Source organism: Pantherophis guttatus, chromosome 4 (assembly GCF_059756535.1).
Source record: "Pantherophis guttatus breed Tessera chromosome 4, ASM5975653v1, whole genome shotgun sequence".
NCBI classification, from domain to species: domain Eukaryota; kingdom Metazoa; phylum Chordata; class Lepidosauria; order Squamata; family Colubridae; genus Pantherophis; species Pantherophis guttatus.
The window spans coordinates 151,343,159-151,368,250 of record NC_142066.1 but is presented as its reverse complement, the minus strand read 5'-3'; the positions used below and the strand labels follow the sequence as shown (position 1 = coordinate 151,368,250).

Here is a 25,092-nt window from a genome sequence, read left to right as displayed (position 1 = left end):
CATGGAGATGTTGCCTGGATTAGTGCTCTGCTTTGGAGAAGAATTTGATTCAGCCTCTTAGCCATCAAAAGCAGAGATTTTCTGTGATCAAGTCTCCAGCAACAGCCCTAAATCCTTTGTTATACTGTAATAGCAGGAAGCATTCCATTCAAATTGTCCTCAATTTATTTTGCAAACATTTGTGGTTGCAATGGTGTTGAAAAAGTAGACATGTGACTGACCCTCACTTTTATGACCCTCACAGCATCCCCATGGCTACATGATAAAAATTCAGGCCCTTGGCAACTAGCATGGATTTATGATGGTTGCAATTTCCTGGGGTCATGTGATCACTATTTTCAACCGTTCCATTCAGCTTTTGACAAGTCAGTAGAAGCTGGACCCACTTAACCATGTGCTTCATTTAACGATCACTGACTTGCTTAACCATAGCAAAAAGATTGCAAAAATCAAGTGTGACTCATTTAGTAGCCATCTTGCTTAGCAATAGAAATTCAAATCCCAATTGTGGTTCTGTTGTAGATTATCTGTACTGCACTCAAGCTATTTGGAGAAGTACATGCCAATCCCTTCTTTGTTAAGAACAAACTGTGTTATCAAATTTTCCAAAAAATCTTCACCTAAAATACTTTAAATAATATTATTAATATTAATATTAATATTAATATTAATATTAATATTAATATTAATATTAATATTAATAATAATAATAATAATAATAATAATAATCCCCTCCGAGGAGCTCTACCTTGTCGTGGTGGAGGGGCTTGCGTGCTCTAGTGATCCTAAGGGCTATGCTGAACAGGTGCAACCATATCAGACAGACCTTAGGTGAAGGGCCAGACAAAATCTGCTCCACAACCCATTCAAACATGGTGAATACAGAAAAAATGAAATTTATGCCGGCTGAACCGTCGCCCGGATTAACAAGGGTTCCGTTGGATGCTATGGCTCCAGGGCATTCTACGCAAAATGAGTTACAGGGCTCAGCTCCCTCTGCTAGGCAACCAGGGCATGGAGCTGACAAGCTACTGGAAGAAAAACCCAAAAAGCGAAAAATCTGGACCAGGGAAGAAAACACCTCTATTATGGAAACTTACTATCAGTCTGAGCCAGAAAAACATGGATTTCAAAAACGAATGTATCAGATTTGGAAGATGAACCATACGGACTGTGACACCAGTGAACACAGGTTAATGGACCAACGACGTGTAATCCTAAACCACAACTTTTTCACTACAGAAGAATTAATAGCAATAGAAGAGAAAGCAATTAATGGTCTGAGTACATCAACAAAGAAGAGTAACATCAAGAATGATTTCCAGACTCAAAAGCAAATTGAGGAAGAAAGGGAAGAAGAGGATATTGAAATGGATGAAGATAAAGAACAAGGAAGCACTAAAGAACAAACACCAACAGATAGTGCTCAATTAGCTGGAAAAATAAAGCACAAAATGGAAGATGCTGAAAGAACACATTTGCCAAAGCTGAACCAAGTGAACCGGAAAGAATTGAGAAATGTACTAAAAAAGGTCAATGAGGCTGTGCAAACTATTCGAACCACTACATTAGCCGAAACAAACGAACTGATGTATGCAGCAGCTGTCATAACCACCAAAGAACTGGGGTTGAAAATACAAAAGAACCAAAGAGGCAAGAAGGGGAAGCCTAAGTGGAAATTTCGGTTAAAATTGAAGATCAAAAAAGTACGTGGAGATTTGAGCAACTTGAAGAACCTAAGGCAAGGTCAGCTAAAGAACAAGCAGGTCAAAAGCAGCCTGGTAGCAAGATACGATCTGAGGAATAAGGAGATTGCGATAGTAATTGAAGAGCTGAAGCAGAGGGTTGTTGCCATCGCTGAAAAGATTAAAAGGTATGAAAACCGAGTATCTCAGTTCAAGGAAAACTCACAGTTCAGAGCAAATCAGCACCAGTTTTATAAGAGCTTAGAAAATGGAGACGGAGTAACAACAAATGAAAAGCCTGATAAAGAGAAAGCTCTGAAATTCTGGAAGAATTTGTGGGAAAACAACAAGAAGCACAACAGAAATGCAAAATGGATCAAACAGGTTGAGGACTCTATTAAAGTGCATAAAATGGAAGACGTGAAAATAACAAAAGCAATGGTGCAAAGACAGTCAAGAAAAGTGAAGAACTGGAGTGCACCTGGACCGGATGAGCTGCATGGCTTCTGGTTAAAGGCACTTACAAGTCTGCACAAAAGATTGGCAACCCAGATGAACCAGATCCTAAAAACACCTGAAAATGATGAATGGATGACAACTGGAAGGACATTTTTGATCCAAAAAGATAAAGAAAAAGGAAAGGACCCTGGAAACTATAGACCAATCACCTGTTTGCCAACAACATACAAGCTTCTTACTGGTATCATTGCAAACCAAATCTATGGATACCTGGAAAGAAATAACTTGCTTCCTGTAGAACAGAAAGGATGCTGCAAAAACTCAAGAGGAACAAAGGATCAATTGCTGATCGACAAGCTAATCCTAAAGAACTCAAAGAAAAGACGAACCAATCTGTTCATGGCTTGGATAGACTATAAGAAAGCGTTTGATTCAGTTCCCCATAGCTGGATCAAGAAATGCCTGGAAATCTTAGGCATCAGCAGCAACATACAAAAATTCATGGAATCTTCAATGAACCTCTGGAAAACGAAACTTATGGCTAATGAAGAAGAACTGGGTGAAGTTGAAATTAAACGAGGCATTTTCCAGGGCGATTCCCTTTCACCCCTACTTTTTATACTCTCAATGCTACCACTGACAATCATTTTGAAGAAGATGAACTAGGGATACGAACTTGCAAAGAAAGGACTGAAAATCTCGCACTTGATGTACATGGATGATTTGAAGCTGTTTGGTAAAACAAAAGCTGAACTGAATTTATTAATTGAAAACACAAAAGAATTCAGCCAAGACATCGGTATGCAGTTTGAAATTGACAAATGTGCAACAATAGCAACCAAAGCAGGCAAGATCATAGAAGAGGATGGAATAGAACTAGAGAATGAAGAAATGATAAAGGCAGTAAAATCAGAAGAAGGCTACAAGTACTTGGGGATTTTAGAAGCCTCTGATTTAATGCATAATAAAGTCATGGAATTAACTTCAGCCAAGTACATTCGGCGAATTCGTAAGATATTAATGTCCAAATTGAGTGGAGGAAACATCATAAAAGCCATAAATACCTGGGCTATACCTGTGATTAGATACTCTGCAGGAATAATTGACTGGACCCAGATGGAGTTAGACAATTTGGACAGAAAAACAAGGAAGCTCATGACAATGAATCATGCCTTGCACCCTAAAAGTGATGTTGACCGATTATATTTACCAAGAGCAGAGGGTGGTCGAGGACTCCTACAAGTAAAGCAGACTGTGGAAGAAGAAAAATGCAGCTTGAATGATTACATCCAGAAAAGTGAAGAACCAATGATTAAGGAAGTAAATAAAGGAGGCCTTTTAAAGACAACTAAAACAAAAGCAGAATATAAGAAAGAAGTAATTGAGCAGCGAACTGAAAATTGGAAACACAAAGCTCTGTATGGCCAATACTTGAAAAGTATTGAAGGCAAAACTGACCAGAAACTAACTTGGAACTGGTTAAGATCAGGAGTACTGAAAAAAAGAAACAGAAAGCTTTATTTTGGCAGCTCAAGAACAAGCCCTAGCCACAAACTGCATGAAGGCAAAAATTCAACATGTTACCAACAGCAAATGCCGCCTCTGCAATGAGAAAGATGAGACAGTCGACCACCTGATCAGTGGGTGCAGCAAAATTTCACAAACTGACTACCTACAACGCCATGACCGTGTTGCTAAGATCATTCACTGGAAATTGTGCCAGAAGTTTGGATTTAAGTACAGCAAAAACCACTGGGAACATCAGGTTGAGAAAGTTTTAGAGAATGAGAAACTCAAGATCTTGTGGGACTTTAGGATTCAAACTGACAGACACTTGGTCCACAACACACCTGACATAACAATAGTTGAAAAGAAAAAAGTATGGTTCATTGACATTGCAATACCTGGTGATGCACGGATTGAAGATAAGCAGCAAGAAAAAATCACAAAGTACTGGGACTTGCAAATTGAAGTTGAACGACTGTGGAAAAAGAAATTGTGTGTTGTCCCGATTGTAATTGGAGCCCTTGGAGCAATACCCAAAGGGCTACCCCGCTATTTAGAAATTCTAAATTTGCCGGACTTGAACATTTTGACTCTACAAAAAACCACCTTACTCGGAACAGCTTACATCCTCCAACAATACCTTAACAGTTCCTAGGTCCTTGGATAGGACTCGAGCTGCTGAGCTATTAATCAGCCTCAAAGGCTGTGAATCTCACTAAAGATTAGCTAATCATCATCATCATCATCATCATCATCATCTGATTCAGATTTACCCATTTCTAAGCCTTATGGTCCAGAATCTGTGATGTCCTAATTTCTTCTTGGGGCAAAATGAAATGGCAGTAGAATTTAGAAATAAATTCCTATTCTTTCCAATTAGCAGAGATTCACCCCGAAAATATCTTACAGCCACTGTAGTAGACAAAGGCAAGAGGCATCATCAAGGAAAGTGATTTGAATTTTCTGCCTAATTGCAACTTCACAATGGCTGAATGTGTATTATAATACTGTGTGCAGGATCTATTAAGTGAGCAAAGATCAAAATGGTCAACATGCTGTTTACTCTAGTAAAATAGCTGGCAATTTAAAACAATTGTTCTGCAGTCTGTTTCCATTAACTCGTCAGGATAACAGCATCAACTTAAAACACATTCACAGTGACAGTGGTCAATTGATGTATTCACGCACACCTCAACAGTCAGCTGTATCAGGATAAGCTTTACAGGAAAGTTTGTCATGCCACATTCAGACCAGATCTTATTTCAGAGAGCAAAGGATCTGCAAACTGAAAATAATCTTCGCAAGAATATGAAACTCCAAAGGGGAAAAAAAACACGTTTACCAAGAAGAGTAAATACAGATGTAATGCCAAATTAAAATATAATCACCAGAGTTAATGAATTGCCCACACAGTAAGAACCAATCATTAGGGACATCTCCAGGGTGGGGGTGGGTCAAGATGGCAATAGAAATCTTACAATTGAAGACTTGACTTGTTTTTTGGATTGCATGTAGCCGAGTCTTCAATTGGGTGATTGCACTCACCTTCTGAAGTGTAATCCCCCCTCCTGCCTATTAAAGCTCTTGCCAGCTGAAATGATTTGACACCTGGAACAAAAGTGACTTGCTCATCCTCACCCATGCCTTAACCATCTTCCATTTGGATTGCTACAATGCCTTCTACATGGGACTGTCCTTGAAGACAATTTTGGTAGCTACAACTTGTGCAGAATGTAGTAGCATGTGCAGTTTGAGGCGCCAAGTAACACCACTGCTATGTCAGCTGCATTGACTACCAGTTGCTTTCCTCAAGGGGCAAGGATTATTGCCTTTAAGTTGGATACACTCTAGGTCCTCCTCTCTCTTAAATGTGGGTACCTGATGGGATTTCAGAAGTGCACCTTCTCTGTGATCACCCCAGGCCTTTGAGACAACCTTCCACCTGAGATCTGAGGGAACCCCACCCTTTTACCTTTCCAGAGGACTGTGAGACTGGTCTCTTCCTCCAAGCACCGTAGATGGGCTAGGACAGGGATGGGGAAATGTGGTTCTTTTATAACCTGTCCACAGGTTGTAAAAGAGCCACATTTGCCCACCCCTGGGCTAGGATGAGGTTTTTGCCGGGAGCTTTTGTTTTTAGCTGATTTTTTTATGGATTGTTATGAGCTTCCTAGAGTCACTGTATGAGAGATAGCCATATAATTCTGTGTATCAATCAGTCAATCAATCAATCAAAATCTTCCAGATTCTTTAAGTCACCACAATACAAAAAACAGTATTTGAGAGCCTGGAAGCGTGCAGAGAAGAGCAATCAAGATGATAATAGATCTGTAGATTAAATTGTGTGATGTACTGTTGAAAAAGTTAGGTGTGTGTAATCTATCCAAGAGAAGGATTAAGGGTTACATGATAGCTGTCTTCCAGCACTTGAGGGGCTGTCGCTGAGAAGAGAATATTGATTTATTCTCTAGGGCACCAGGACAAAGTCATGGGTAGAATAGGACAAAAGGACAAAAAGTCAGGGGTGGAAGCTTGTCAATGGGACAGACATACAAGTAAGGAGAAAAAATTCCGACAATGAGAGCAATTAATGAGTAGAACACCTTCAAGAAAAGATTGGACAATCATTTGTCCAAAATGCAATAAGACATCCTGCCTTGGACAAGGAATTGGATTAGAAGAGCTCCAAAGTCCCTTCCTGACCTATGATTCTAAGTTACCTCCAAGAATTTTCTCTTTGACATATACCATCAGAGTTCAGAAATGCCACATTGAATTTTATTATCCTGGGCAAAGCATTGTTAATGTGAAAAGAACTGCAATTCTGAAAGAACTTCAACAAGAGGCATACCTAATTTGCAGTATTTTATTTACAAGTATACATTGAACACAAAGAAACACTGATATTTAAGCCTAGTTAGTAGTGTAACAATATGCTTCATCTGGATGATTATTCTAATCCAATTACACTTAAAAATTAATGCCAATAAAATTCTTGGTCATAATATTAAGAAATATATAAATTGAAAATATGATTGCTTAAAATTTGAAAATGAAAATGAAGCCTTTCTGAGTCAGACTTTAACATAATCAGAAGGGAAAAGTCTCAAATTGAGTGTATATAGTTCAAGTTAACAGAATAAAAAGCGTAGTTTCACTGTGAGGGGAACAGGCAGTTTGCTTCTTTAGAGAGAAGACATATCCCCACTTTAGAGCCTCCAGTGTGCAGTCACATCATTGAGCAGGAAGATTTCCCTTGTGAAGATGCTCCATCAATCTTCTCTGCTTCTAAAATTATCCTCCGGAAAACGTCCACAGCAGTCTGAAAGAAGGAAACAGAAGGAGATCTTTTAAGAACTCAATGCATAACTGTACAGAGTTCCTTCTTTTGTGTTAGAATGATAATTAATACCCAGTGTCAGTGTTGGTGGTTAAATGGGGTGGATTAGATACAGTAACTGTCCTTTGAAAGTCACAGAGGCCATGGAGGTTTTGGCAGCAAATTTAGAGAAATGTAATCTTAGCCTATCCAGAAATCATCAAGTTGAGGGAAGCAACAGTGAGGAATACACAGGAACAGCAACACAAGAACTAGATTTTCTAGCCAAGTACTGGCCTTTTGTGGCCTGATTAAAATAATCTGCTTCTTACCGTGCCATTGATTTTCAGTAGCATTTTTGCCTCCATTGTTTTTAAAACATGCATTGAAATGTATTTGAGGGCTGGGACTGAAGAAGAAACAGTTGCCCAGAAAATGCACTAGGAGAAAATATTGGTTCCAGTAATTAGCAAAGCCCACCCAAATCCAATGCCTGTCTCCTTATATTGCAAGAATTATTTGTCAACCAGGTGTAATTTTGAATTGGGCTTCCAGTCTAATTTGTTCCATGGACTCAAATGATCCCTTGGGCATCTTAAAAATGTAATACAACAAGTAATTGAACAGTGTTTTGTTTATGGCCAGATGCGCATAGGGTCTCATGGGCCATTTTAAAATCTAAAATCAAATGAACATATTCACCATATCAATGTATTTCTCTCTATATATAAATGGTCCATAAGGAGCTAGTTAATTTATTTCTCCTGAATATTACTTTAGCACAATCCTAAACTGTATTGACAACGAATTAACAATTTTTTCTACACAGATTTCAAACCTGCAAGTCACTTTCTCTTTAGGAAAGAACCTCTAGGAATATTGTTTTGATGAAAAAAAAAAATCCTATTATTGAATCAGGAGTTTAGAAACAAGGAAAATCTATTCTCATCTTAATAGATAAGCAATGGTCTGTGATTTGTTGTGTATGTTACAAATAGCTGGTCTCACCCACTGGGCCAGGGCATAAGCTTTACTACTGCTGGGTAATAGTAAGTAGTATCATTATCAATAATCATTATTAATCCAGGTACAAACCCCATGACATAAGGCTGCATGGGATTGAGTGGAAAACTAGTAATACCCTTTTCAGTTTATTTCAAAATGGAATGATCTATGCTGGCTGGAGAATTCTGGGAGCTGGAATCCACCAGTCTTAAAGTCGCCAAGGTGTGGCATCCTTGAACTAGTCTTCCACTTCATGATAGCTTTTCATCTCACACTCTGGCTTAAGTTGCCCTGATGGGCCATGGAAAATAGCGGCTTTTACCCTACATCCTCTTTTACCTTTTAAAAAAACATTTTAGGCAATTGGAATCAAGTGGCTATATTCAGTTTCTGATGTCTGTATCTGTTTCACAATAGCCTCACTGGCTGAAATGGGTAACATATGGTGATTTGTGATAGAAAGAGTCAAATAAATGGCAGTCTTGAATTTTCCCCCTTGAAAAGGGATCATTAGCAAGTTGTAGGAAGACTGACTTAATTTTTGTTTAAGCCTCTTTAGAAAATGTTTCCTTTCTTAAAAGTACTGTAAAAACAAAAGCAATATAGAAAAAAGGACTAACAGGAATCACAAAACACATATTACCAAATTTCTAAAATGGCCGTGTCTGTTCCAGTTAAACGCCTAATGTGGAATAGCATCAGGTTATGAAAGCAACCAAATAAGAGAGTGTATGAGCAGATAAGAATGCTGCTGCAATAAACAAACACCATTTAACTACATGGGATATAAGTATTTTTAAAAATGTGTGGCATCTATTTATTTCTAATATAAATAAAAATTATTTATATATTATTTTACTTCATTTATTTGAAGGTAAATTATTTTACCTTCTGCACATCCATAAATTAATTGACTGGATTTCTGTGCAAAATTGTATGAGGTTGAAAGCTGGTCTGTTACCCAGAGTTGTTGAGAATTCGGTGGCATAAAAGTTTTAATAATTATAATAATATTTTTACAAGCTCTTGAGAGTGTTCTGTCTCTCTTGGGATTTGAATATATATTTTGTTACCTGGTTTTCTTTAGCAGAAGATTCCAGGAAAGCTGCATTCCATGATTCTGCTAAAGCTTTCCCTTCTTCATAGCTGATCACCCTGGAGTGGAGATGGGAGAAAAAGGCAATTTGTTGTGAGAGACTTATGATAGGGAGAAGACCCATCTGCTCACCCAGAAGTTCAATGGTAGTGTGGCCCTGGAGTCCTGGTGTGTGATTTTTGTAGCCTTGTCAGAAGGTCGCAAAAGGTGATCATGTGACCCTGGAACACTGCAACCGTCATAAATATGAGCCAGTTGCCAAGCATCTGAATTTTGACCGTGTGGGTCAACACTGCATGGGAAAACCAATCTGCAGTCATTTTCATTGTAGAGTTATGCAACCCATATAAAACTTAGGCACCATCTCCAATTGCACATTACAACAGCTTCACAAGCAATTTGCTGTGTGTTATTTTTGGAACAGCCAATTGGGCCCATTGGGGAAATGCTATACATTTTGCAGAGTCCTGTACTCAGAAAGGGTCATTATTTGGGGAATCTTTCTTCTAAAAGAATATTAAAAAATGTGAAGTTATCATAATTAGAAGTTCTGGCTCAAGCATTAAATATTTATTAATTAAATAAATTTATACAAGTAGTCTTTGACTTACAACCATTCCTTTAATGACCATTAGTGACAGTTACAATTGTACTAAAAAAAGCAACTTATAACCAGTTTTCACACTTACAACTGTTTCAATACCCCCATGGGTCATGTGATCAAAATTCAGACATTTGACAACTGGCTCATATTTACGACGGTTGCAAAGATCCCAGGTTATGCGATCCCCTTTTGTAACCTTTTGACAAGCAAAATCAATAGGAGAAGACAGATTCACTGAACAACTGTGGCAAGAAAGGGCATAAAATGAGGCAAAACTCACAGAAGGGGCGTTGGTCCTACCTGACACGCTCCTTCTCATTGTGTGGAGACAGCAGCCAGTGTGGGTAGCACTCGCCCAATCAGCTGAAGGACTGAGTCAGCCAATAATGTTAAAGCCTGCCCTTGTTGCCGGGCAGGTCCAGCTTTTGATGAAGGACTATAATGGCAGACTCGGCGTGTGGGTAGGCAGAAAAGAAAAACTCAAGAAGGAAGGCAATAAGAGGACCAGACAGGCAAAGGGAGGGTCTGGCTGCTGTCTCCACACAACGAGAAGGAGCATGTCAGGTAGGACCAACGCCCCTTCTCCATTGTTTGGTGGAGACAGCAGCCAGTGTGGGACATACCCCAGTTCACTGTCCCCAAGTCTGGGAGGGGCCAGGCTGGTCCGAAACTACGTCACTGGTCACAACCTGCTGTAACACTTGACGACCGAAGGCGGACTCCGCCGAAGCAAACTTGTCCAGTTTATAGTGCCGTATGAATGGCTCAGGAGATGTCCATGTAGCCGCACGGCAAATCTCCAACAAAGGAGGTTGAGTGGCCCAGGCCGCCGACGTAGCCGCACCACGTGTGGAATGGGCCGTCACCCGGGAAGGTCGCGGCAGAGAACGAAGGTCATAAGCTGAAGCGATGGTCTGTCGAATCCAGCGGCCTATAGTCGAAGAAGATACCTTGAGACCCAATGAGACTGGAAGGAAGGAGACAAATAACGCTTCCGACCTGCGAGTGGCAGCCGTCCGCTTGATGTAAATTCATAACGCCCGCCGGACGTCCAGAGTGTGCCAACAGTGCTCACGAGGATGCGAAGGTCGTGGACAGAAATTTGGTAGAATAAGTTCCTGTGAGCGATGGAAAACGGAGTTAACCTTCGGCACGAAGGTAGGATCCAATCGGAGGACAACACGGTCCGCGTGGAACACAGAGAGATCAGCCCGGATGGACAAGGCCGCCACCTCCGAAATGCGGCGAGCCGAGGTCACAGCCACCAAAAAGGCAATCTTGCAAGACAGCAACCGCAGAGAAGCCGTCCTCAGTGGTTCATACGGAGGACCCATGAGGGATTCGAGAACCAACGGAAGGTCCCAGGTAGGGTAACGATGCAGGGCCGGAGGAGAAAGGTTCATAGCGCCCCAAAGAAAACGTCTAATCAAAGGATGTTGAGCCAGAGAAGACAGTGAACCTCAGGTAAGTACAGAGGAAATGGCGGCCATCTGGCGACGTAACGTGTTAGGGGCAAGGCCATCGGAGAGACCCCGTTGTAGAAAGACAAGAATGTCCATAATAGAGGGTCGGAGAACATTCACACCAATCCGGTCACACCATGAGCAGAAAGCCCGCCAAGTCGCAGAATATATTCTGTCAGTGGAGGAACGTCTCGACGCCTGGATCGTCCGAATCACGTCCTCTGGAGCCAGAGCACTCCTCAGGGAGAGCCGCTCAATCTCCAGGCGGTCAGGCTGAGCCAAGGAAGGTCCGGGTGGCTCAGTGCCCCTTGCGCCAGAGCGTCCGCCTCGAAGGGAATGCGCCAGGAGGGAGTGACAGAGAGGGAGACCAAGTCCGCAAACCATGCTCTGCGCGGCCAATGAGGGGCCAAGAGAATCACCTCCGCCCATTCGTCCAGAATCCTGCGGATGACCCTGGGAAGTAAGGAGGTTGGAGGGAAGGCGTACAAAAGACCGTCCGGCCATGGAGCCCGAAGTGCATCGATGGCTTCTGCCTGAGGCTCCGGAAATCGGGCAAAGAAACGGGGCAGCTGAGCATTGGCATGAGTTGCAAACAAGTCCACAACTGGCGTCCCGAACCGATGAACCAGGGATTGAAAGATCCTGGGATGAAGCCGCCACTCCGCATTGTCCACCTCCTGACGGCTCAGCCAATCTGCTTGTGCATTGGCGACACCTGAAATGTGTTCCGCCTGTAGAGACTCGAGATGGCGTTCCGCCCAAAGGCCGAGTTTCATGGCCAGAGACAACAGGGCCTTGGACCTGGTGTCGCCCAACTTGTTGAGATGTGCCTTGGCCGTCACATTGTCCGTTAGTACAAGCACATGAGACCCGGAGACCAGATGGCGAAAAGCCCGGAGAGCCAGGAAGACAGCTTGTAGTTCCAACCAGTTGATTGGACGAAGAGATTCCGCTACGCTCCACGTCCCCTGGGCAAGTTGGCCTTGGCAATGGGCACCCCAGCCCTGGAGACTGGCGTCGGAGGTTACCACCACCTGCTAGGGTTCTAGGAAGAGACAGCCTGCTGATATCGCTGGGGACCGCCACCACCGGAGGGATCGGAGCACCGAGAAGGGAACGGGAACCGGTCTGGTTGATGTGCCCTTGCCCGACTTCTGCAGAGGCAAGAGAAACCATTGAAGTTCCCAGGCGTGGAGCTGAGCCCAGGGAACAATGGCAATGGCCGAAATAATCTTTCCCAATAACTGAGAAAGAATATAAGGGGAAGTAGACCTACAGCCCTCAATCTTAACTACCAAGTCCCGTAAACTCTTCTGGCGGTCAGGGGAGAGAAACACCCTACCCTGTACAGAATCAATCAGGGCCCCTAAATGAACTAGAGAGGTGGAGGGAACAAGATTGCTCTTTTCTAGATTAACAGAAAAACCACGGGCAGCTAACGTCTCCAGAGTTAACTTAATATCCGACACAGCTTGGTGAGCAGAAGAGGACAACACCAACATGTCATCTAAATAACATAAAAGTCTAACAGACTGAACCCGGAGGGAAGCAGCCAAATCCGCCAATACCTTTGTAAAGGTACGGGGGGCAGACGAGAGCCCAAAGGGTAACGCCCTATACTGATAATGAACCCCCCCTGTAACAAAACCTCAAATATCTTCTATGAGAAGGGAGAATAGGGATATGCAAGTAGGCTTCAGTCAAGTCGATGGAAGAAAGGAGATCGCCCCTCCTAACACCGTCAAGGATGGATTTCAACGATTGCATCTTAAATTTATGGTATACAACATACTGATTTAACCATTTTAGGTCCAGAATGGGTCTCCACCCCCCTGAGGACTTAGGGACCAGGAAAACCTGGGAATAGAACCCCAACCCGATCTGTTCGGGAGGGACGGGTTGGATAGCCCTGATGGAAAGGAGATGCTGTACCGCAGCGTCCATACGCGCTCTCTTCTCAGGATTATGAGAAATCGGACAGCAAACAAAGGTACTCGGGGGAGGGGAAAAAATTCAATGGCCAACCCAGATCTTAAGGTAGCCAAGACCCAATTATCAGAAGTAGACTTCTCCCACACAGCGACAAAAAGGGCTAGTCTGCCGCCAATGGGTGGAGTCGCGATGCAATCAGCGCCGGCGCCGGTAGGAACGACCTCCTCCCCCTCGAAAGGGCCACCTGGACACAAAGGGCTTCCCCCAAGAGGACCTATCTAAAGCGCCCCGCTGCCTGCCCAAGCTATTGTAAGGCCTAGAGGAAAAGGAGGGAGAAGAGCCCGCACCATCAGCACCTCGGAACTGAGAGCGAGGGGTATAAGGAGCAAACTGAGAGTCTCCCCGTCTAAAGACCGCTGCCAACACCTTCTTCTTATCTCTGGTTTCGGTGAGGAACGGCTCCAGGGCATCACCAAAAAGACGAGACCCCCCAAACGGAACCAAAGCCAGACGCCACTTATGGCGGGCGTCAGCCTGCCAGTGATGAAGCCAGACAAGTCGACGAGCAGCGACCGTGGAAGCCATCGCCTTGGAAGCGAAACGAGCAGCGCTCAATGTGGAGTCCGCCGAGAACTGCAAGGCTGCGACAATTTTATTCAAATCTTGCCGGATCCGTGGGTCCTCCAGAGGCAATTTCTCTTGAAGCTGGCGCAGCAAAGTAAAGTACTACGGTTGAAGAACAAGGCGGAGGAAGCCGCCCTAATAGCCCAAGCAGAACTTTGATGTGCTCGCTGAAGGACCAAGTCTGAACGACGTTCATCCGGACGAAGAGCTTCATCCGGATCACCCGGAACGTTGGCGTTGGGCAGGAGAGCGGCAATAGGAACGTCAACAGACGGCACCTGAAGAGAGCCTAACTCGTTAGCGACTTGAAAGTTCTTGTGGTCGTTGGAAGAAAGCGACGGGACCGAACCCGGAGATGACCACTGGCGTTTCACCACATGGACAAACAGGGGAGGAGTCGGGATAGAGGTAACAGGTCTGGCCGGCTCAGCAAACATGGGATCCAAAGCCTCAGAGGCTGGAGCTGAATCCACCGCTGGTGAAGACAAGCGAGCAGTGTTAACGGCCTTAAATAATAAGGACTTAAATAAGGCTTGTGGAAAAAGTCCAGTGAAAACCGGCTGATCTTGAGGCAAATTTTCATCGTCAGATAAAGCAGAGTCACAATAGTCCACATCAGTCAAGGCCAAGGGATGGCTCGAGTGGGAACAAGTAGGAGAATCAGGAGCCCAAAGCCGGGATTCCTCAGCGACCGGTCGTTCCGGAGAAGTGGATGAAGTTGAACGCACAGATTCCGGGCGACTACGAGATTGCTCTCGTGCAGCTAAAGACCTCTGCACTGCAGTTTCGATAAGAAGCTGGAGTTGCTCAAGTTGAAGATGTTGACAGGAAACCGTCGCTACTTGAGAAGAATTCGCAGGAGCAGAAGCGACAGGTTGCACAACCTCCGGAAGAGGGGCCACCGAAGTAGGAGGAGCAGAAGTACCCCACAAATCCGAAGTCGAGATGGTCACCGGACAATCCCTCAATGACAACTGATCCGGCGTATCAGGTCTAGAAAGAGACTCAAGAGGCGGGTTGTCAGCTACTGGAGTGGAAACCACCCCCTTCGCAGCAATATCAGCGCTCGCTTTTTCGCAGAGCTTTTATAAGACTGTGTCTCTGTGTTTCTCAGATTTCGATGTCCCGCTGTGCTTGTGGCCTTTATGGTGAGGTCGATGAGTCTCAGCCGATGGTAACGAGTCACTGGAAACTGCAATTTCCGCAGGTCTATCCTGAGAACCAGAATGAGACTGGACTTGAGCAGCAGTACTGGCTGAACGGCCATGTTTAGATTTTGCCAGTGCTTTTGGCATAGCTGCAGTGTGTAAAGGAAGAGCCTCAATTAAGACTGGGGGAGGGGGCGCGAAAAACTCCACCAATTATCCCCTGTCAATACAGTAATCCAATGACGGGAGCGTTAAAGAACTCCACAAGTATCACGCTGTAAAAGGCAGTGGGGGCGTAAAAGCCCCTCAAATAAAGAGTATAAAGTCAAACAGCATAAATTTTCTGCCAGGAGATTGGAGAGGCTGAGGATAGGGGGCGCAAACGCTCCACAATATTTGTCCAAATGTCAGTATATAGGAAGGATGGCACAGTTCCAGCCGAAAGTCAATGTACAATTCACCAAAATGGCCGCCGTCGCAATATCAATGGCAAAATGGCAGGCGGTCCAAGGAAGGCACAGGAAATCCCTGCAGTCACTGAGGCGGCTGGAATGGAGCAAAGCGAAGCCCAGCTAGCAGGTTGCAAGCGTTAGAGAGTTCCTGTTAAATGAGGCTTCCCACGTTGAAGAAACAGAAGCAGTGAGGTTGATTGACAGGCGCGAGCAGGCAGGAGTCAGAAACAAGCCTCGCAGCAGAAAAAACGGCAGCGACTGATAGCAAGGCAGGAGAAGCAGGCCTCCCAGGTCCGAACGCCCCTCTCAGCTAAATATAAAGATTCCGGTGGCAAACGGCTGGAAAGGCGAAAACGGAGGTTTTCAATTAATGCCCCTGCGAGAAACGGCGCGTAAGGAGTCCCAAAATGGCTGCCGCAGCCGCGCCCAAGCAAAGGGAGAGCAAACGCTGCTCTGAAGTTCGAAGCCGAGGCAGAATGAATAAGTCACTTTACAGCCTCACCATGAGCCGATAATAAGGAAAGGAGCCCCCCCCCCAACCCCCGGAGGGGACAGCAAGGGAAGCGGGCTTTCCTTTTAGCCACGGACGAAACAATGAGGCAGGAGTCACTCACAATGATCACAGTCCAGAAAGAGAAGCTGAAGTCGATCAATCCGAGGTCCAAACACCAAAATACACAAACAAAACGTAGTCCAGCAGTCCAAGGTCAAAAACACGGTAAATCAATCCAATTTTTAGCGATAGAAAAGGTATAAAAGGGATATAGAAGAACAGAGCCAGGAACCCACATGCCCGATCAACTGAAGGGACTGAGTCAAAAGCTGGACCTGCCCGGCAACAAGGGCGGGCTTTAACATTATTGGCTGACTCAGTCCTTCAGCTGATTGGGCGAGTGCTACCCACACTGGCTGTTGTCTCCACCAAACAATGGAGAACAACTGTCTCATTTAGCAATGGCCATTTTTGGCTCAGTTGTGATTTAAGTCAACCACAACTGCATAGCTACCCAATTCACATATATGTTGGGTAAATAACATTTTTTTAAAAAAATCCACCATGTAATCAAAACCCATTAAAAAATCTATACTCACCCCCTACAGTACAACACAATGAAATCAGCTATTTGATTCGCTCTGTCTCCATTTGGGGTTCCCAGGCCCGCTGACAAGATCAGTTTTTTAGGGCCTTCTGGAAAAGCAATTGGGTGAGGGCCAACCATAACTTGGGGGGGGGGGATTATGTTCCATAGAGATGCAGCCACCACTGAGAAGGCCCTTTTTGTGGTCCCGCCAGATGTACATCCTTAATTGATGGGATCCATAACAAGCTTTGCCTTCCCATCCTGTATGCCAGGTGGATGTAATAGAGGATAGGCAGTCCTTCCAATAGCCCAGCCCCAAGCCTCACACAAGCAAATATAAATATCTCTGACACTAAGCGACTTTTCCAGCTAGCCCAATTTTTCCAGATGTGGTGAGTTCTTAGATGATTTATGGAACCCAACAAGTTCCATATGCAAGAAGTTATGGGAGTTTCATCCCAATGCATTTGGAGAATGTCGGGTTAGAGAAAGCAACTGAGACAGGGAGAAACCTCTGCAGCTTCATTGCTGCAACACACATTATCAGTCCAATGAAGAAACACTAATGTCTTCAATGATAGCCGTATTATTCAGCTTATTGCAAGCATCTTGAAAAGCCATGAAACTGGCCAAAATTCTCAATGCAGTAGTACTGGTAGATGTAGCAGTGGCAACAATGACCTTGGTGCTTAAGAATATCCTGAATAAGAAGCAAGGAATGTAGATAACATTTTCAAGAATAATTGTAATGCATGAAATGATGTGCCAGAAAAAACCTCAAGTTTGATAAAACATGCAAAGAAAAGCAAAAGAGAGAAGATAAAACGTCAGAATAATCTGTCCAGCAAATACAGCTGTCAATGAACTATTGCCCCAGATCTATCCCTGATGAAGCCTTAATGTAATGAAAAATATTCATTTTCACAACAAGTACACATTTTTATCTACTTGTTCCATAAAGAGAGTGCGAGTGTATGGGCATGCACAAACATGAATGCCACATGGATTCGTTGTAGTACTAGAAAGCAAGTCAAGAATTTAGGTAACACTAGATTTCCTACATATCCTGTGAAGATCAGTGGGTGAACCTGAACCTCTTACGTGGTCTTAATCTAACCAGCTACATAGGGAGCCTTTGAGGTTGAACCTGAATAACCCTAAGACCCTTGGAAAAAGTGATAAATGTAGGATAAATATAGCATGTCCTTGGCGGCCTGCAATTCTTGCCTTCAGCTAAATAGGTCATTGACTGGCCAATGATCCAAGCTTAGTTGGGTTTACAAGCATAGGCAGATAAAGGCCAGGAAAAAAGAATCAGATGAAAATTTTGTGTCCAAGGTAATACATTGGAGGGGGGAAAATATGAAGATCCCTAAAATACTGTACTATATTTTAAGTTTAACATGACTGCAGCAGAACCTTCCTGTTTAAAAGGAAATATTCAATACCGTTCCATATGCAGGTCCTTCTTATTCCCAACCAGCATAATGGGAATCCTGTGGAAGAAAAAACATACAACTGATTTCAGAATAGAATCAAATTCATAGGGAGTAAAACAATTGCAAACAACTTAAAAAATGAAATATGGAATGAAAATGACTGTGTTTCTACTTACTGGACTTTTCCCACCATGTCCAGTAACTTGCCATGGATAACTTTAATCACTTCAAAACTGCAAAATAAAAGGATGACATTATATCTGACAATCAAAGTTGTAACATTTCTACCCAATCTACAAAATAGTTTTAAATAGATCAAATTATTCTATTAAACTGTTAGAGTATCTATTTGCCTAGAAATAAATGTGGAAAAATAAGGATGATGATTGTGTAAAGAATATTCTGTCTTTCCAGAGAGCAAATTGAAACCTTCCCAGGAGATTGGGTCATTTCTGGCAGTGGGTTGTCTGGAGCAGAAAGAGATTTGGTGACCCGGCACTCCAGTGCCAAAGCAGACCTGGAAAAAATTAGTCCATACATAATCAACGAAAACTTGCCAATGATAACATTCCCATAGAGATACATTTTGAAATGATCAATTAGTCTTTAGCTCAATTTATCCAATGGCAAGAAATGTTAATTGAGCTGCGTATGAATTTGATTTTTTAAAAAATGGTAAAATCTCATAACTAAATACAATGATTGCATATTCAAAATAAGGGGGCTGTTTTACATTAATATTATTATTTTTAAAATGTATATGCTGCCCGACTCCCAGAAACGCTGGGTTTACAAGTTGTTAAAAGCATTAATAAAATTAAAAACCAGTAACAATACAAGAAACATAAAAACAAAGAAATTAAATGCCAAGAAAGGAAACCCAGATGGGAACAAAAGAAAAGCAGAAAAGGATAATAATACCAAAATGCAGGACATATATTTCAGGATAAATGAAAGACTATATATTTGGCTTTTGATCATTCATTTAACAACCATTCAAAGTTAAGATAGTACTAAAAAAGTGACTTAGGATCAGATCCTGTACTTAACAGCTGTTGCAGCATCCTCATTGCCAGGTGATCAAAATTCAGGCACTTGGAACTGGCATGTATTTATGACGGTTGTAGAGTCCTGGGGTCATGTGATCCCCATTAGCGACTTTCCAGCTGGCTTCTGACAAACCAAGGCAGTGGAGGCAGTTTCACTTAACAACTATGATTCACCTAATGACCCTGGTGATTCACTTAACAACTGTGGCAAAAAAGGTTATAAAATTGGGTGCAGCTTACTCAATAACCATATTGTTTAGAGATGGAAGTTCTGGTCCCAATTGTGGTCGTAAGTTGAGGACTACCTGTGCTGTATAAATGGGGATAAGTAATATGGCACTTACAGTTGCTCTGAAATAAAAGGAAGCAGTCGAATATTACAAGAACCAGGGTCTGCCACCTAATCTCATGAGATTTCAGTCATTTTAATTCAAAAATATTAATAAGCTATGCATAGTTCTTATATTTTCAAAAATCACAGCATTTTCTGTTAAAATCAGGTTTAGAATTTCTAACTGGGTGCAAAATGTCAAAAATTAAAATAATAGATAAAAGAAAACAACAAAAACTCAATGGGAAGACTCGACGAACCACTAGATCTTTTTCTGTCATCAGTTGTCTATATTTCTATGAGAGGATGCCAATGCATGCCATCTCGAAAGGCTGGGCATCCATGGAATTGGGAAGGCAGTGGCTTGCAAGCATATAGCAGGCCAAAGCAAGAGTGGGGAACCCTAACCCTATCAAGGTCAGTTGGAAAATGGATATATATACTTATACTTGGCCACTTCACACAAGATCAATCATTGTAGGGGGCAAAACATTCTTATGAAACTAATCTTTGAAATCAATAAACCCTAAACAAATCTGTTGAAAGCCACCACAGAAAGAAAAGACTTTAATAAAAAAAAAGATCATTTGCATGTAAGAAGTATCTCAAAAGTTTTCAGCATATTAATTTGGAAACCAAAGATTACCGCATCACAACTTTTATTAATTCTCCAACTAGCTACAATGCCAAAAGCCTATTTTAAATGTTTTCAAAAAACAAAAGTAAAAGATTTTGTATCCCCTGCAGCCAAGAATACACACATATGAGAAAGTGATAATTGAGTCCCATCAGATGAAGCAGAGTTCCAGCAAAGGAAATTTCCAGTGTTGGCCTCAGTACCAATTCAGAAACTGAGGTTATTTGGTCCATTAAATTTTTTTTGTTCTCTGTTGCCCTGTATAATACATCCTAGGCCAGAATATCCAATAAGAAGATCGGTCTGAGTCTTAACTCTGCCTGCCTGCCTTATTTTATACACACAATCAGGCAGCAGTAGATTGGAAATATCACAATATAACCTTATATACATGAATGAACTAAAGGCAAAAAGTTTTATATTTAGAGTAATGGGATTTAGCTTCTCAAGTTCTAACTACCCTGAGAAAGCACCAAGGTTTTTGCTTCAGGAGGCAAAAAAGAACAAATGGCAACTTAGTGGAGAATTCAGTACTGTACTGGAATAAATTATCACCCCTTGCTTGCTAGGGCAAAGTGTGAGAAACAGATCAAAAAGTTCCTTTTCAAGTTCCTGCATAATCATTGGATATTTTTACTTGTTTCATTGTTTAATTTTTAAATGTGTTATCTAAAATAATGGATAACCTTGAGACAATTCAGAACTCACACATATGTAGTTTAGAAGCCCCAGTGTTTAGACTAGCATTTAGACTATGAAGAATCTCAGACGCCCATAACTTTAAACATGTACTATAAATCTGTTTGTAATTGTACTATAACAGTCTTTACTCAACTTATATCCTAACTTTATTAAAAGGTCACTTTGACATTAGGTAGCACAGTCACTGCTCTGGCCACATATTTTTTCCTTGTAGGTTCACACTGATGAGGAAAAGTAGTGAAACTGGCAACTTGAGTGAAAAGCATAAAATACAATTTAGCTCTTCTGTTTTTAAGCCTTCCATTATAGTATGTATTTAAGCTCATGTGCTATAACTCCTCAATGCATATAAAAGCAACCAGAGCCTATAAAACAGATTTTGATTTTTATGGAAAGACTGAACACAGATTAAAACAGCTCAAAATTAGATAACAAATATATAGTGTATATAGTATATAGGAACGTAAGTTACCTTTTTATTGAAGTGACTGAGTAAACAAGAATGTAGCCATTGATGTCTATGGAATAGGTCTGAGGAAATATGGAATATTCATCCTGTTGGAAGATAAAGCTTCATATTGAAGTTCTGTAGCAAACACACTTACCTTTGATACTTAAGATTAAACATAATCATCACAACATTGGAACACCATACATGAATGTATACAAACTGACATCTTTTCACCGTCTTACACGCTTGAAATTCCAGGCATAGTTGAAAGATTTCAATGCCTGTACAAGGGTCAGCAAGAAATCAGTTGAAAATATAAGGCATAGAAGCAGTATTACTGAAAATGGTATGTCCATATAATCAAGTTTATAACCAATGATTTTGACAAATGCTAAATGGGAATTTGGTAATACTGGACTTTGCATTCCCAGGTTGCTATATTAAAATTAAGTTGCAAGAAGACTATTAAAATAAGCTATTACATAAACTAGATTTACAGTTTATCAATTTTATATTTTTGCTGTTAAGAATACAAAATTACATAGATAACCCACTCTAGTAACTTTGAACATATTCAACTGCATTACAAAGGTTTAAAAAAAACCCTTCAGATTTCAGTTTATAGCAAAATCCGGAATGTACATAAAGAGTATTGCACAAAAGGCCGGACCAAACAATGGTAAAGTTCCAAAGATCTGAACTTTAATCCTGCTGCTTATTATGAGACATTTCCAAAGTTCTAAAGGTTCTATTTTGGTTGCCTTCCTAGCCAGTCCAAGCACCTTTCAGAGATATGGCCATTTACCATAGCATTTTCTTGATTGCCTATTGGAGATAAGACTTTGCCAATACTACTTATATTATAAGGTTGTGGCAACAGAATCTTGCCACTTCCTTTGTCCATTTGAAAATTACAGATGGTCTTGTGTGAGACATTTTCTTAGGTTATGGTTCTCCCCAGGACTTGGGTTGGACAAATCCTGTGGAATTGACTTGGTAGTGGCTTTTGCTCTTATTGTTTGGGATCTTAATGAACTTGGAAAGTTAAAACGGGGAGGACAAACATGAAGATGAAGCTCAATCCTAATGTACTGCTGTACCTCCTTCCCAAACTCATATTTAGCAGGGACATCTAAAGAAGCATTGTCCATATGCTTGATTGAACGAAATCACAGTGCTCCTGCACATGCTCCAGGACTGCAGGTGTTCAGATGTTCATGTTCAACAGAGGGAGGCCAGGGAACAATGGGACAGGAGACAGGAATGGAAAGAGCCGGGAAGGGAGATGGGGGACCAGCATGTACAACTCCAGCCTCCTAACCACTGGAGTCTTTGTATTACAATAATGTGTGTGAAGAAGGTAACACTAAAAAGACTGAACTCATTTGATCGTAACACAGTTCTTCAAGTACATCAACACAAAATGCAATTTGAAGATACTGAACCCAAACTAATACCTGCCCAGCAGTATCAACCACTTGAAGATGATAGTCTTGTCCGTTGACAGTAATCAGCTTTGTGAATGCTGGACAAATAAAAATAAGATTACGTTAATGTTTCAGATGCAGTTCATTAAAATCATGCATTTAATAAAATACAGCAGTAGTGTTGAAGTAAAACTATTTTAGGTAACACGAGAAATGCTATGTTACTAAACAATCCCCCAAAACTTCAGTTATGACACCTGAATGGATTTACATAATAATAATGGAAAAATAGATTTGCTAATAAGATATTTAATTTTTCCATTAGAATTATTTATTTATTTATAATTTGATTTATATGCCGCCCTTCTCCGGAGACTCAGGGCAGCTTACAATGCGTTAAGCAATAGCCTTCATCCTTTTGTATATTTATACAAAGTCAGCTTATTGCCCCCACAAACGGGGTCCTCATTTCACCTACCTTAGAAAGGATGGAAGGCTGAGTCAACCTTGAGCCTGGTGAGATTCGAACTTACAGTAATTGCAGACAGCTTGATGTTAATAACAGTGCTTTAGTCTGCTGCGCCACCAGGCTCTGTTTATTTATATCTTGCCTTTATTAATTTCATAAATAACTCAAAGCAGCAAATATATTCAAACATACTTTCCTTTTCCTATTTTCCTCACAATAACTCTGTGAGGTGGGTTGGGCTGAGAGAGAGAGACTGATGCACAGGCCCAATACAAAACAAAAACCCAGTTGGACATTAAAAGTTTGGTTCTACCCTGTTTCCCCCAAAATAAGACATCCCCTGATAATAAGCCCAATCGGGCTTTGAACGCATGCCAATAAGGCCAAAGCTTATTTCAGGGTTCAAAAAAATATAAGAAAGGGTCTTATTTTTGGGGAAACACAGTAGTATATGTATTATTTTTATAATAATAATAATAATAATATAGAATATAATTTTCTCCAAGTTATAAACTATATTAAAAGTTTGAAAACTGATACAAACACAATATAAGGGAATCACACTGTGTAATATTTCCAGTAAAGTACATTCAAGAATATGAAATAAATTTAGCTGCGTTTGACTCCATGAAAGGCTTTTTCACAGAGGCAGAAAAAGTTACTTTTTACAGTCCATTTGCTCATACACTATGCTTAGAAATTGCAGGCTGCATTGGAAAAAATTGTAACTCCTCCTTGCAAGAATATGGTGGACTTGAGGACTTTATGGTTCTTCTTATTTAGGAAATTATAAGCAACATTTAACAAAGGGTTGACTCAAGAAATTACCTTTTAATTGACTAAAATGCTTTTTTTTACATTTACAAAATTAAAATCATGTTAAAACTAATATTCTTGTTTCTCATATGCTTCTTGCTTTTCAATTTTACTTATCTGCATTTAAATAGATTGTACTTGATTACACATAAATTTAATTTCCTTAACCAATCTTTAAAGTTAATTAAGTTTGGTAGCAGCAGGTTTCTAGATTTGAAATTCCATTCATGAACTGTATCTGTTGTCATTAAGGCTGCCTGCCCCAATTTAGTACCTGCAGCTTGGCATATCCATCATCTTGTGAAAGTGCCATCCAAATCATTCCAAATATAAATATTAGATATTCTATCAGCAGCAATGTGTGGTGGATAAAATTTCAGAATTGATAAATGCAAAACACCTTGTTAAACATTCATTGCTGAAGAATTAGTTGCTATACCAAGGCCACCATTCTGAGGACTTTTATGCAGAGAAGGTCCAGCTGAAAGGCTAACTTGAATCCAAACAGAAGCACTGGGAAATTTTTCTTCCAAGTCTCAAAAATTTATAGTCAAAACAGGAACATTGAGGAATTTTTCTACCAAGGTCTCAGAATTTAAGTCAAAACAGGAGCACTGGGGAATTTTTCCACCAAGGTTTCACAAGCTTCCTGGCAGTAATACAGTAGACAGCACACCATAAGATAGTTTATCAATACTGTACTTTGCAACAGACTTCAAATCAAGTTCATTTTTCAATGTTTGAAGGATGCCATGATTACAAAACTGAATTTTAAGCTACTGAACTGAATCTGGTGTATTTCACAATATACATACAGAATGATATCTCAAAGGTTTTGTGAATATATTTTGAATACAGCCAAATTAGATTTGCTGCATTAGACAACTGCAGAACTTTGTAAATCTCAGACTTGTTTTAGAATCCTCATTGAGGATTGAGATTTCAGTTTGTTACTTCTAAACATATTTACGATTCACAGACAACAATCATATTTGCAAATGTTTCCAATCCAAACACAAGGGAAGAAAAAAACAGAAAAATGCAAAAATTGACCTAGTTCTCTAAAATTACTACAATTAATATTTATTACAGGCCAACACATTGTAGAACTCCTACTTCTCATCTATAATGGAGTGTTAAATATGAGAAATAGTGTTCACACTTATATTTTTGAAATAAGATTAAATAACCTTCAGGAATGGTAACTAAAACCATGTGGCATAGTATTGTCTATACTATGTGTAATGTATGGTTTTGTGTGTCTGTGTGCACACCTGCCTATACAGGGTATACCAAAAGTCAGGCCCCACGGACAATTTATTATATGAATTGAACTATAAACGATTTGGTTGTTATTTGCTTCTAAACATTTCTTTTCTCATTTGACATGTGACCT

At 41.0% G+C, this 25,092-nt stretch overlaps 1 protein-coding gene across 1 annotated transcript in view; it reads right to left on the bottom strand.

Moving 5' to 3' along the window:
- Nucleotides 1-6,502: 6,502 nt before the first annotated feature.
- The window catches only part of RHEB (Ras homolog, mTORC1 binding), a 38,595-nt gene continuing 20,005 nt past the window's right edge, over nucleotides 6,503-25,092 (bottom strand). The window contains exons 3-8 of the mRNA XM_034401724.3: nucleotides 22,442-22,509; nucleotides 21,006-21,088; nucleotides 17,991-18,047; nucleotides 17,824-17,871; nucleotides 9,048-9,129; nucleotides 6,503-6,972 (exon numbers count right to left, since the gene is read on the bottom strand). Coding sequence (XP_034257615.1) covers nucleotides 6,880-6,972; nucleotides 9,048-9,129; nucleotides 17,824-17,871; nucleotides 17,991-18,047; nucleotides 21,006-21,088; nucleotides 22,442-22,509 — 431 coding nt within the window. The 3' untranslated portion in view covers nucleotides 6,503-6,879. The remainder of the gene's footprint in view (nucleotides 6,973-9,047; nucleotides 9,130-17,823; nucleotides 17,872-17,990; nucleotides 18,048-21,005; nucleotides 21,089-22,441; nucleotides 22,510-25,092) is intronic.